General features: G+C 41.7%; 1 protein-coding gene across 2 annotated transcripts; it reads right to left on the reverse strand.

The window, feature by feature from the left end:
* Positions 1-2,857: 2,857 nt before the first annotated feature.
* On the reverse strand, positions 2,858-7,093 carry LOC101466827 (CD276 antigen homolog). Of its 2 annotated transcripts, XM_004559061.5 has the most exons (6): positions 6,501-7,093; positions 4,961-5,299; positions 4,751-4,786; positions 3,671-3,955; positions 3,430-3,561; positions 2,858-2,979 (listed from the first exon to the last, which is right to left on the reverse strand). In XM_004559061.5, the coding sequence occupies exons 1-6, from the start codon at positions 6,565-6,567 to the stop codon at positions 2,891-2,893; spliced, it is 948 nt and encodes a 315-aa protein (XP_004559118.3). In that variant the 5' UTR covers positions 6,568-7,093; the 3' UTR covers positions 2,858-2,890. The 2 variants fall into 2 exon arrangements, with proteins under 2 accessions (XP_004559118.3, XP_012776702.3); XM_012921248.4 differs by lacking the exon at positions 4,751-4,786.
* Positions 7,094-14,429: the final 7,336 nt, after the last annotated feature.

Here is a 14,429-nt window from a genome sequence, read left to right on the forward strand (position 1 = left end):
ATACACTCAGCCCAAACTCCAGACTCAGATGATTTCCCTCGTTTTGTTTTCACTGATTCGTTTACAGTGCAGGGACTAACGTGTTGTTAAGTAAAGTGTTACAGTAACTACATTATTATTGTGGTAACGAGCACGGTAACTAGTTATTATGCCAAAATCAGGAACCCGTCAATCGTTACTGGGATTTAGAGTCGTTATAGGGCTTTGGAGTTGACGTAACGCCGCAATGCATTGTGGGAGCGCAGCACCATATTGGCAGGCCACGACTCAAAGATTCCCTCAAGATTCAAGACTCAAAACTCTTTATTTGTTGCATGCATAGTCATACAAGTACAACACGCAGTGAAATGTATCCTGACCTGCTCCTCGACTGTGCAAAAGAGGGAGAGAAGAACATTATGTGCATTAAGAATATATACATGGGGGACATTATGTGCAGTAGTAGATTTGTATGCAGCAAGTACGTTAATTATGTGCAGTAAATGAATTAAATAAACATCAACACGTTTCAGAAACTGGAGCAACTCAAATTAATCCAGATATAATTAAGAATCAGACAAAAATCCTCTTGTTAAATGTCAGAGGTCCAAAACACATAATTAGTGTCTTCTCAGGTCCCTCAAGACTATCCAGAACAGAAGAGCAGGAAGTATATGTGTACTACAGCTGTTTTTATAATCATACATCCAGTCAGTCGTTTCTGGACTTCACATATTTCAGTTCATGGTGTGATTGAGTTGTTATTTCTTTGTCAGGTTAATTGTAATGATTCTGGTTATAATTGTTCATGCATGTTAAGATTATATGTCTCAGTACTTTGATACTATGTTGCTAAGATATTTAATATAAGATATTTAGCACTAAGTTAATAGCAGCGGCCATAATCCCCACAATAATAACATCCAGCTGTATTAGTTAGAGGACTGTTCGACTGTTTAGTTTAACTGCTGCTAGTTTTACCGTATTTGTGCCTTAATATGAGCAACTTGTAAGACACGTGTTAAAAAGCTTATCTATGGTCTACAGGGACCCCTTGTGGACATTGTGAGATATTGTTGTGTGGAGAAGATGGAGTTACTGTATTGTGATCATAGTTATCTGTGACACGTAAACGACAAGTTCAGTTATGGCTGCACCGCCTGGCAAGCACTTTGATGCAAACAACTCTTCTGTGGGAATTTATTAAAGACCAATAACCCAACTCCTGCACTGCTGCAGTCTTTCCCCAACCAGACCCTGGATCAACAGTCAGGTACGACACATGCTGCGTACTCGGTCTCTTGCATTTACATTTTTCCTTCAATTTTGCGTTTACGTGTGGACGGGATTTTTTTTTAAAACAAAAATGGAAAATCTGTTTTCAAAAATACCCGTGTACGTGTGGACGTAGCCTAAGATGACTTTAGGAATTCTGTGTCGCCTCTTGTTGTTATCTGTAAATAATAATAAAAAAGGCACCTTCACATACTGTGTATATTTAGAATCCAGACTCTTCAATTTGTTTGCTAGAACATGCATCACATCCAGCTAAAACAAACTGTGACATACTTTGGCTGTAAAGATTTTGTGTTCGCACATGATGACGACAAGCTCGTCTATTCGAGGCTGCAACACTGCAAGGCTGCCATCAGTTTATTAATAAGAATACAGTATGAGTATAATACATAAAACTGATCACTCACATTTAGCATTCAGTCTTTAAAGCAGAATTTCCAGAGATAGACTTTCCCTTCAAGGGGGACAGGAATTTTCACAGAAATTGAAAAAGTGTATTAAACGGGGCAGGACCCAAAACAGAGCCTTGAGGTACACCGTGTTTAAGAGGGGCTATTTTGGAGTTATGGGGGCCCATATTGATGTGAAAAGACCTTCCTGACAAATAGGACTGAAACCACTGGAGGGCAGATCCTTTTAGGCCAGCATGAAATTCTAGCCGTGATAACAGGACGTCGTGGTCGACCTTGTCAAAAGCTGCTGACAGGTCCAACAATAGAGGCAAGGTTACCAAAAAAGTAGTCCCAGAACTCTTGGACCTAACTGTATGCTGTAGTTGTTTCACATGGTTTTTCCATATGAGACGACTACTTTCCACTTCTTTATTAAACAAGATTTAAAAAAAAAAAAAAGACATTTAAAATCTTTATTTTTTTATTAGAAATTAATTTACGAATGTAAAATGATTTCTATATTTATGGACAGTGATAATAAAGCTTCCCGGTGCTGAGCCAGAAAAAGATGCCAGAGTTTAAAGTTAAAAGTGTTTATTTAGAATACTTTAAAAAGTGTGATGCAAATTTTATAAAATCTGTGTCAAAATGCTTAATAAAATCATAAAATACACAAATATCCATCATTTTGAAAGCAGCTTGATTCTTAAATACATCAATACCAGTTTTAACAGCACAAACGTCATCACTGTGAAAGGCACAGCTGCTGATGACTCTGAATAAAAACAGATTTCAACCTGAGAAATGTTAAAAACAGATGTGAACACCTCCAATGCAGACAGACGTTCCTCCAACAAGTCGACTCGACAGGAAGACAAAAGAAAAAGTCAATCTCATCAAGTTTAAATACAGTCAAAGGTTTGCAGGAAACTTTGGTTTGTTCTGACAACAACGTGAAGCTGAGTGATATTTGAAGAAGTCAAAGCAGCTTTTTACCATCTGACATCTAAAAAGTAGAACCAGTTTGTGCAGGATCACCAGCACCTGCAGCAGGTTTTGGAATGAAACACTTACAGTTGACATAATCAATATGATCTCCTTGACTCATCACAGACTGCAGTGTGAAACATGGAGACACAACGAGACGGATTTAAAAAAATAATAATAAAAGGGATGAAAAAAACAAAAAAAGTAATGGTGACCCCCCCCGCCACACAAACACACTACAGCTGTGACGTTAAACAGTTTGTGAGTGAAGCGTCACCGTTACAAGCTTCCTTAGAAGGATCGTCTCTCTGGTTTCTCTGAGAAGCTGCAAAAGCAGAAAAAGTGAGAACATGAAGGATGAGATTATAACATCATGTCTCTGCTTTACTCACAGATGGAGAGAAGCAGCAGTTTGTGGTAACTGTGGTACAAAAACATGTAGTCAGAATAAAATGATGATTTAATGCTCAGAACCTTGAATATTAACTGATAAAGTTTGGTGGCATTATGTGAAGATGAACAGCTCCATGTTGACATGAACGTGCCTGAAACTATCAGAATAATCCTGCTGTGCACACTCTGACTTAGTGTGTACACCAGGATTATTAATTATTAATAATTATGAGTTTTTATTTTCCTGTTTAAAGCAAAGGATTCAAACATAAAATGTCAGGAATGTGAACTCGACACTGATCAAATCATCTGTTATATGGCTGTCTAACCTTACAGGTATATGAAATAAATCATAAATAATAAATCCATTATTCTGACTCACCTTTCTTGTGTTTTCTGATGCACTTTGCAGCTACAGATAGAGCCAGAGTTGCAGCGACAGTCAGAACTCCAGAAAACCACAAACCTATGAGCACACCGACTCCACAGTGGGACTTCACCTCAGACGTTTTCTCTGAAACACATGAAAGTTCATGCAGGACTGTAGCAGGACGCCACACACAGCAAACTGGATACACACAAACATTAAACACACTCTAAACAACGACACAATAAGATCTTACCACAGTAACGCACGTCGATCTGATCACGGGTCACATGGCCCATCTCCTCCTGCGTGGCTACGCAGTGGAAGAGGCTGCTGTTTGTCCTGGTCACCGTGGTGAGGAGGGTGATGTCATAGCGCTCTCCTGTGCGTGACACCTGTGGCTCCTCAGCAGGAAGGATGTTCCCATCGCTGTCCCTCCACTCTACTTTAGGCTTTGGAGAAGCACCTCTGACCTCACACTTCAGCAGCGCCTCGTCCTCGCTGATGTTCAGGATCCCAACAAACGGCTTCGGAGCTGCACCTGTGAACACAGCATGAAGCTGCAGTTACAGCACAAATGTGCTGTCGTGCTCTCATGTCCTTCTCTTTCCTGATGGAGATGTCGACACATCGTGTGTGAGAGCAGAGAAATAACAACCTTTACTACATGTTACAGCAGAGTTTGGGAGGACTTTCATTTATCAGCACAAACAGGAAACGTCCTGAGTCCAGCTTCACAGAAGTAAAAATGATGTCATCATTATTGAGCTTTCAGACAGGTTGATTTGTTAGACTGTGACCCAGAGTGTGACCTTACAGACTGATCAGAGAAATCTGAAGGCTTGACTGAGAACATCACTGATTTCTACATCTGCGCTCTGTGTGCTACGACTCTGTGCCCCAGAGGGAACGTACCATTACTCACACATTTGGACACCAGCACAGGTTTGATCCCAGTCCACACAGCAGCCTCTACAAACTGCACATGTAGAGCTCAGTGACATCAGAGTCAGGCTCAGCACCGACTCCTCTGATGTACAGGGTGGGCCATTTCTATGGATACTCCGTAACAACATGGGAATGGTTGGTGATATTAAAGTCCTGTTTGAGGCACATTAGTATATGTGAGGGGCAAACTCCTCAAGATGGGCGGTGACCACGGTGGCCATTTGGAAGTCGCCCATCTTGGGTACAACTTTTGTTTTTTCAATAGGAAGAGGGCCATGTGACACATCAGACTTATTGGTAATGTCACAAGAAAAACAATGGTGTGCTTGGTTTCAACGTAACTTTATAACAGGTTACAGATGCACACATCAGTGACATCATCACTCACCTGGGATTTCTCCTGATCGATCTTTCAAGGTGAGTTCTGAAAGGCAAAAATTAAACATGTGTTTTTTCACACAGCATCATGAACTCATGATGGAGCTGATGTTTCTGCATCACCTTTGTGAGCATCTCTTGGTTCAGGTAACAAACTGATGAGGTGACAGCTTCCAGCAGAGTTATTAAAGGGTTTGTTTTCACGATGCTTTCTACTCACCAACAACAAGTTTAATGCAGAACCTTTGTTCTGGCTGCAGATGTGGAAAATCACAGGTGTAGTCTCCACTGTCAGCCACCGTGGTGTTTCTGATGATGATGGAGGCGTTACCAAACTGCAGCTCTTGTGGGAAATGTGAGACCCGTCCTCTGAAGTGCTCGTCTTGACCTGGACGTCCATTATTGTAATGAAGGCCTCCATCATACATGAACACCTCCTGTTTATTTGGTGCTTTTTTCCTCCAATCAAAGAGCTTCTGTTCAAGGTCCTGATTGGTGCTGAGGGAGCAGGGTAAGATGACATCACTTTCTTCTGAGACAACCACTGTGACTCCTGGACCTGAAGAATGAAGCATGTTTGATTCAGTATGTTGAAATATGCAGTTCATAGTTTGACTGTAGCTCAGACTCAGTGTGTTCAGATATTTTACTTCACTTGTCTGTAGCTCAGGTCACTGATAAGTCCAACATACAATCTACTGTGATAGGATCAGCTCTATCGTCTTGACGCCTGCTCAGTCATCCAGGTAAGCAGATGGCAAAAGGTGGATTCTGTTCATCTGTAAGCAGCGTTTTCAGTGGGAGAACTGAACTGAAACTGAAAGCGCGTGAACAGGTGATCAGAATCAACCTTTTGGGATAAACTTTTGCCATCTGGTTGCTTCTGATAGAATACAGGTTTAAGGCATGTCCTCATTGCTTTAATACTTCTAAATAGAAGCTGTGCTGTGGGCAGAACTTTGTGCCATTAGAAAGTGAATTTAAATAAGTTCAATTCAAATTACAAAGTTCTGCCCATCTATCATACTATGTTTCATGTAAATGTATAAAACAACTTACTGTGAAATAACATTTTTCCTCACATTAACATTTATGTGTACCATCATTAATCCTCATAATCTTATCAATAATACTGATGTCTGTCAAAACACATTCCTGGAGACGTTACAGTCATTACAGCTTCTCTGCACTGCTTTAACACACTGTTAGAAACAGAAACCCCACTTTGTCAGTCACAGCACTATTTTAGTGTTAATTATAATCAATAAAAAAAATTAGATTTGAGGCGACACAGAGGGGTGTAGGGGGTGAGGAGGTAGAGAGTGCTTTGCTTTAAATTTTGGGGGGTTTCCATCAAAGAGGAGCTTCAATGATCAGAGAAGCTGCTGCTATTGTAAAAAGAAGAGACCCAGCAGAGACTTTATTTCCTCAGGATACTGAAGAAGGTTCACCTGCTGCTGGAGCAGCTTCTGTCCAACAACTATCACTGAACTCCATCCTTATTCTATTGTATTCTACTGATCCGTGTTTATCAGTCTAAACTAAACGCTGCTGACTGTACCAGAAAGCAACAGAATATTTCAAATGAGCTCCAAAAACTGCAGACAGAAGTTTTCTTTAAGTACTTTTACTCCAAGTACTGTAAGACCACCCAGATGTACTTAAAGTGAGCGATAAAAGGATCCAATTCCTCATTCCTGCAGAAATTTAGAATATTTTCGCTCAGAGCTTTAAATATTTACTGTCATTAGTTTTCTTACACTTTTCATTTCCTATAACTGCAGATACAGTCAGGAGACAGATGCACAAAATCCTCACAGACTTCATTTCAGCAAACTGAAAAAAGCAACGGCAGACGGATCGGCCAAGAGCGGGGAGCTGCTCCGAGCGAAGACGAGAGGAGAGTTACAGAGCGCGAGCTGACCGGGCTTTATATACGGCGAAAAAAGCTCCCGACCGACAGAAATGTTCCCGACCGACGACGGACCGCCTCTTTCCCCGGCCGACGACGGCCCGCCCCTTTCCCCGCCCGACGACGGCCCGCCCCTTTCCACGCCCGACGACGGCCCACGGCCCGCCCCTTCCATGACCAACGATCTCCCCGACCGACCAGCTCCCTGTAGTGTTCCCAACTTAGCGACTTTGTCGCTATATTTAGCCAGTTTTCAGACCCCTTAGCGACTTTTTTTTCTAAAAAGCGACTAGCGACAAATCTGGCGACTTTTTCTGGTGTTATTGGAGACTTATTTATGACGACTTTTTGACATGAAAGCGCGGATCGCTTTTACTCTCAACAAGCAGCGGTGCTGCCGTGGGCACCTCGCCCGTTCCAAAGCGCTCACGGGCGGAGGATAGTCCTCCCCCCGCTGCTATCAGGGCAGGAGATGTTCACGCCTGTGCGTCTGAACTGCAAATGAATTGCGCATGAGCGAAGCCGCTGCTCCGCACTGACTGTGACGCAGTCAGTTCTTCTTTTACTCTTATGCTGTTTTGTGGATCACGAGGTTTAAAACTACTTATAAACACACACACAAAGTAACTCCACCAGAGCGCCTATTTCAGGTCACTTTTGCCGGTCCAAGCCCGGGTAAAGGAGCAGGGTTGGAATTGTGACATTAAAAAAAAACAATAATTGCTCAAAGAAATTTAATTTGTAGTTCTAAATAAACTCTAAACGTATTTAGGACATTTTTTACTCACTTTATGTCTCTTCCACGATGTTATTTCTCTCTCCAGCAACGTAGGTTGCAATTATATTAGCATGTGGGGCGATCGTGGCTCAAGAGTTGGGAGTTCGCCTTGTAATCGGAAGGTTGCCGGTTCGAGCCCCGGCTTGGACAGTCTCGGTCGTTGTGTCCTTGGGCAAGACACTTCACCCGTTGCCTACTGGTGGTGGTCAGAGGGCCCGGTGGCGCCAGTGTCCGGCAGCCTCGCCTCTGTCAGTGCGCCCCAGGGTGGCTGTGGCTACAATGTAGCTTGCCATCACCTGTGTGTGAATGGGTGGATGACAGGTTGTGTAAAGCGCTTTGGGGTCCTTAGGGACTAGAAAAGCGCTATACAAATACAGGCCATTTACCATTTTACCATGACCAATTATGCAAATTAGGCGATGACGTCATTTAGCGACTTCTAGCGACTTTTAGGACAGCCAATAGCGATTTTCCTTACTGAGGAGTTGGCAACACTGGCTCCCCGCTGTAGACTGCAGTCGGTCGGTCTGCCGTTGCTTCTTTCAGTTTGTTGAAATGAAGTCTGAGGATGCAGCAGTCTGTCACTGAAGCAGCAACATTTACATGCATGGGGTGGGAGACTGTCCATCAGAGATGCTATTTTGGCCGGAGTCCTTCTGTCTCTCACCACCTGCACTGGGTCCAGGGTGCGTCCCAGAACAGAGCTGGCCTTCCTGATGAGTTTATCCAACTTCTTCCTCTCAGCTGTCGATAAATTGTGAGACTGTGAGCGTGAGAGCCCCCGGCCTATTCAGCATGAGTAGAACGAGGGGGAGGGGGGGGGGGGGGGGGGGGGGGGGGGGTACGTATGAAGAGTAAATGTTATGGGCGTTATACAACAGAATCATATGTATAGATTATAGTTTGAACTAACAATAAATCATGATGTTGACATGATGATGAATGTATATGAATCAAGAGTAATAACATGAAAGAAAAATGACTCGTATGTGTATGAAACTTAGGAGTTTTAGGGGAAGTTAGGCGGCAGCAGAGTTGGGTGTGGTAAAAAGAGGAACTGTAGTGATTTGCGAATCGATGCTGAAATATCGAGTCCTCCGATACCAGTAATTTATGTTCTAGAATCGATTCTCATATTAAAATATCAATATTTTAGTAATATAGGGCAAATTAGTTTATCATTAACAGGAACACAGTGGAAAGAAACTATAACATTCGGATTGTCTACATTGGAAGGAACTACTTCCTCTTCTGCCTTTCATAGTCATGTGAGAAATACATCTGCATAAATGTGTGGCAGCCTCTGGCGTGCGCACTCACAACAATGGCTGAGCGTAAACGGAGTCATGTGTGGACGTATTTTACCTCCAAAAACAGCCAAGACACGGTTTGCATATGTGGCGAGACGAGGATGGGATATAAAGTAATTACTCTTCACAGTTTTAAAGAATGACAACGCCACCCTGGGAATTTCACCCAGAGAATACTGTAAGTAACACTAAATCACCGAAAAGGCACTTAAGTTCGCTATACTCAGTCCAGAGACGAGGTTCAATGATCAACAAATTAACAATTTATTAATAATTATTTAAAACACCATATAAAAGCACAATCATAAATATTCAAGTACAAATATGCTTAAAAAGGTATTCAGAGCTGAGGCTTACCAGTGGAGGGGCAGGGATGCCACACACAAACTAAAGAAAGAAAACACACCAAGACACAAGTGCAACACACTATCACACACTCACACTAATAAACTAAACAAGGCAGGTGTGTACACTCAAGGGATCCCACCACCAAGGCACCCTAGTCTCCTCCACGTCGGCACTCCGCATCTGAATAAAAGAAACAAAGAAAATTTTAATATATTACAACAAACTAATGTGTAGCACCGGGGGATAACCCAACTGCAGGACCACACTGGTGATCTACAGCTAGAAAAAGGGCCTCCCACCAGTGGTGTAACAAAAATCCAAACTACAAATCAAAACAATAAAACAACATACAATCTGAATAAAACTCTAAAATCTGGAGCAAACGGAATCGCCGTACTGCTCCAACTTGCCGTCACACGACGACAAGTTAACAGTCAATCAATATGCACGCCAGCTGACTCCGATAACTGGCATGCATATGGCCGTTGTCCACGCCGACGTCCACTGTAAAAGCTGACAGCAGCGGGGAAAGAAATCTCACAACGGGAACAGACGGTAAAAGCACAGCAAGGCAAAACAGCAGCACTTCAGTTCGCATAGCTTGGCGCAAAACTAAGGCCCACACTTCCAAGTAAGCCGTGTCATAGAACGTAAGCAGAATAGCTCAGGAGGCTTCTATAGCTACGACCAGCCGCGATGGAGACTTCAGAGGAGTAACCCACAAACGATCTCTACCACACCGAGGAAGTCAGGTGACCAAAAAGGAGATCACAGGCAAGCGATGCAGAGACACTCAAATGGCCACTATTTATACCAGCGCCCCCTAATGGGCCAGGCTGAAAGTGGGTTGGACCGAGGGATAACATTCATCCTGCCACACATACATGTGGCAAGATAGTGAGGTGTTGTGGCAACACCACTAACATCGTAAAACACCTCAGAGTAAATCATATCACAGAATATGATGAGCTTATGTTGAGGCGAACTGAAGAGGACGAGCGGGACAGGTGCTGCTAGGGCGAGACAGACGTCTCTTGCGGACTTCTTTAGTGCTGCAGGCAGGCAACGTGTTCAAATAAAGCACAACTTCAGGTTTAGTCTGATGTCCTGTTATAATTATGAAGCTATATTATTATATCATTATTACAATTACATATTACAATTATATATTGTATTATGAAATACAATGAAACATTACATTACAGAGTATTGATATCGGATCAGTATCGTCAATACCACCCTGAATTTACTTGGTATCAGATCGGAAAGGAAATCAGTGGTATCGCATATCACTAGTATTGATTGATAACATCTGAAGCAGATGAATAAAGTCACCCAGTCGCTAGCTGTACCATTACCCAGCATACACCACTCCCTCCATAAATGCAATAAACGATACAAAAGTAATAGCCTGTATTTAATTTATCTGCTGTTTCTCAGGTAGTTGTTTACATATAATTTATTGTGTTCAGTATACATCACTACAAAGTGATTTTGGAAATATATACTGACAACAGGCTCTTCCGCAGCAATCTCTTGTCGTCAATAAGCAACGTTTAGTACGGTGGCTGGGAAGTGCAAATCGCAACAAATTAAAAAACCACAACAAATTAAAAACCTGCAACAAATTTAAAAAACCCGCAACAAATTACAAAAACCCACAACAAATTACAAAACCCCACAACAAATTACAAAAACCCACAACAAATTAAAAATCCTTGACAGAAAGGGATTGTCTGAAATACAGGAAGTGACGCAACGATTAGCCTAATAGGGCTTTTGGAGCGTGATATCACGAGAGGGAGCGTGGCCATGATTTTTGGTTGAGGCGCCATGTTTCTGGGCCGAACAAAGCGCTAGCGAAAGAGGAGCGAAAGTACATGGATAACACCAGCTATGGTTCGTACTTGCTGTGCGGTCGGTTGTAAAGTTAGATCGCACGACCGGCAAGCGAATAAGGTTGAAAATGGTTTATCTTTTCATTCTTTCCCCACCTGGAAGCAACATGAGGCAGCTCATGTATCAGATGTTACCAAAAGAAGGCGTCTAGTCTGGATAGCAGCTGTGAGACCAGCTGATATCCAGTTCTCTTCCATCTCCAAATATCTGTTGGTGTGCTCCAGACATTTTCATTCCGGTAAGTTATAGATATGTTCATATCACTCTTTATCCGGTCTTTAAGTCTGACGTCACTAGCCGTGTCTGGGCTCAAACGCTGCTGCAGGTCCATAAATCACTGAGAGTTGAAAAACTATCTAAAGTCTTTCATCTGTAATAAAATGATTAGCGTTCTGCTCTACCATGTGTAACAATTGAGTTTATCATCCAGGCATCCATGAAAACGAAACGGAATATATGACATTTAACAGAGTTAGAAATTAGCAGGAAGTTAGCTCGCTAGCTTCCATCTAAATAAGGGATTTTGGAAACAAATTCAAACGTACAGCTCTGCTATCACTTCCAACATAAATGAAGACAGAAAACTAAACAGCAGTGACGTTTGTAGGGTACTGTGAGTAAAATGCGTTTGATTTTCTCTTGAACATTCAAATTAGTGGAATCATAAATTCATTCATGAGGGGCAAATTACAGTGAGAACATGTGGAGGCTCTGGCTAAGTTCACACTGCACGCGAAAGCGCATCAAATCCGACTTTTTTTTACCCTATGCGACCCATATCCAATCATGGTATGACAGTGTAAAAACAGCACAAATCCGATATTTTCAAATCCGATCTGGGTCACTTTCATATGTGGTCCTTAATCCGATACATATCTGATGTTTTAGAAAGCAACTGCTGTTTGAATGGTCATGTTGCAATAAATCCGTCTTTTATGTCGCTGACACAAAACATATGCCAATTATCAGCGCTGGAGAAGCACCCGAGAAGACATTGAGAACACATGAGCGCTTCATGTCCATCCCGTGTAGATGTTAGTGAAACTGTTGGGAAGATAATGTGAACATTTATTTATACTGTATAATCTGAAGATTCTGACAGAAATCTGCAACTATCCTTTGAAGCACCGCTCCTCTCTAAAACAGCAATAAGGATAATTATTAGGCCATATATAAATAACAAAATAACTTAAAGCAAAATTGGAGAACGCAAAGTCTGAAACAAGTCTTTATATTAAGGGCCATCCATCAAACAATACTGTTTGGTCTGGGTCTGAACAGAGCGTGTTGTGTGTGACGTCTGCTTTTGTGCATGCGGGCCACTTTGAGAGTTCACAAAGGAGCGCTGTCAGTACATGTCACATTTTCTTTGTAGTGTGAACAAGCAGACACAAAAAATCAGATTTAAATATAAAAATCAGAATTGAGCATTAAGACCTGCAGTGTGAACGTAGCCATAGTGAGTTCAGTGCACTGATGTGACATTGTCCTGAAGGATTTAGTTATTCTCAATGGTTAAAGAAATTGCAATTATTTATTCATATTTATTATAAATAATCCTAATTATATATCTTGCTTCCATGTTTGTGTCCTGTGTCACAAAAATAAATTTTTTACTACATTGGGGTGGCTGTAGCTCAGGTGGCAGAGCAGGTCAGCCACTAATCAGAAGGTCGGTGGTTCGATCCCAGGCTGCATCCTGGCTGCATGCCAAATATCCTTGGGCAAGATACTAACGCCATGTTTGCCTACTGGTGGTGGTCAGAGGGCCCGGTGGCGCCTGTGTCCGGCAGCCTCGCCTCTGTCAGTGCGCCCCAGGGCAGCTGTGGCTACAATGTAGCTTGCTATCGCCAGTGTGTGTGAGTGTGTGTGAATGACTGAATGTAGTGTAAAGCGCTTTGGGGTCCTATGGACTAGAAAAGCGCTATACAAATGCAGGCCATTTATAATACATTGATTAATGACCTGCAGAATCTCCTTATCATATTATGTGTCCATAATTGTCACCTAAAGTCAAACTTTATGCTTTCTCCATCTTGAAAGTGATGACATCCTTGCATTAGATACTTTAGGTTCATTTTCTGAAGGCAGGTTTCTGAGAGAGAACAGGCAGATTTGGAATATAACATGCAGCGTTCTATAGATGGATACATAAAAAAATGAAAAATTACATGTATGTGCTAAGTTTCTAAATACTTTGTTACATTTATGATAAAATGGATTTGAAAGTAGATAAAACACATTTATGTCGGCCTTGGCTCACTAGAGTCCTTGTCTTTAACTTAACTTTGTATGTTTCAGGTCCTGCACTCTCAAAGACTGAATGAACCAGCATTGCAGCCATGGGTCACTGTGAGCATCACAAGGAAGGTTGAAGCCGCCCACTGCACCTGTAAGGCCGGAGTCGTGGAGACCTGCAGCCATGTCACTGCTCTTCTGTTTAAAGTAGAAGCAGCAGTGTGGATCTGTGGCACAAGGACTGTTACAGATAAACCTGCATACTGGGTTTTGCTGGGTAATATGACCAAGATACAGCCAGAGGTTGGCCATAAGATAGACTTCTCCTCTTCAGCTGCCCAAAAACGGCTCTGGAGCCAGACATTTGAAACACCCGGGGCTCATGCATGCATGTGGGATTTTTTTTTTTTTTTGGGGGGGGTAGAAATGACTGAAAGATTAATAGGCTCTGTTTTGAGTTTTGTTCAAAAAAGAATGACTTCATATAGGGAAAGATATATATCACATGTGCAGGACACCTTAATCTAGTTTTTTAATTAAGCAGCAAGGCAGAACAAAGTCAGGGCTGTATCAAGACATGAGGACTAAACCCCAATTCAACCAGACCCAGAACTGATCCGGAATTAAAACAGGACTGCAACAGTTCAAAATCAGGACTACTGAGGACTTAACCAAGACAGAACCAGAATCAGAACTAGATGATAGTAGCACTAAAAATCATCATAGACCTGCACTACAGTTGTTTTTTTAATTCTACCAAAGTCCACTATTTAGACTGAGAAAAGTTTATATAATTATTCAGCCTTGTTGTACAAACAAGCCTGCAAAACTTAATATAGAATTTGAAAAATAGCAAACCTAAAAAGAAACACTAGGTACGAGATACATGAGGACCTGTGATACGGTGATACTTTGGTAAACAACCATTTGACTAACATGTGTGTCTCACCTGCTCTTGTTCATCTCTGTTCCTCTCTCTCCCTCTTTGTGCTGACAATCATCAAATATACAGTTGAAACCAGATATTTACTCTTCAGATAAAAACACTTTTTTAATTGTAACATCAAATCAGACTAAATGTTTATTTTTTTAGATTGATAAATATAAAAACATATTTGTTAACTTTAAGAGTAAAGAGAGAAACTATCTGTATTTCTTAATTGCAAATGGCACCAAATTGTATTCAAACTGAGCCACACTTATG

Source organism: Maylandia zebra, linkage group LG5 (genome assembly GCF_041146795.1).
Source record: "Maylandia zebra isolate NMK-2024a linkage group LG5, Mzebra_GT3a, whole genome shotgun sequence".
Lineage (NCBI taxonomy): Eukaryota > Metazoa > Chordata > Actinopteri > Cichliformes > Cichlidae > Maylandia > Maylandia zebra.

Coding starts and splice junctions, on each gene's coding strand:
- LOC101466827 (XM_004559061.5), bottom strand. CDS start 6,567: ATGAAGTCTGTGAGGATTTTGTGCATCTGTCTCCTGACTGTATCTGCA. Junction 5,300..6,500: donor AGTTATAGGAAATGAAAAGT/GTAAGAAAACTA, acceptor TTCATTCTTCAG/GTCCAGGAGTCACAGTGGTT. Junction 2,980..3,429: donor CATCAGAAAACACAAGAAAG/GTGAGTCAGAAT, acceptor CTGCTTTTGCAG/CTTCTCAGAGAAACCAGAGA.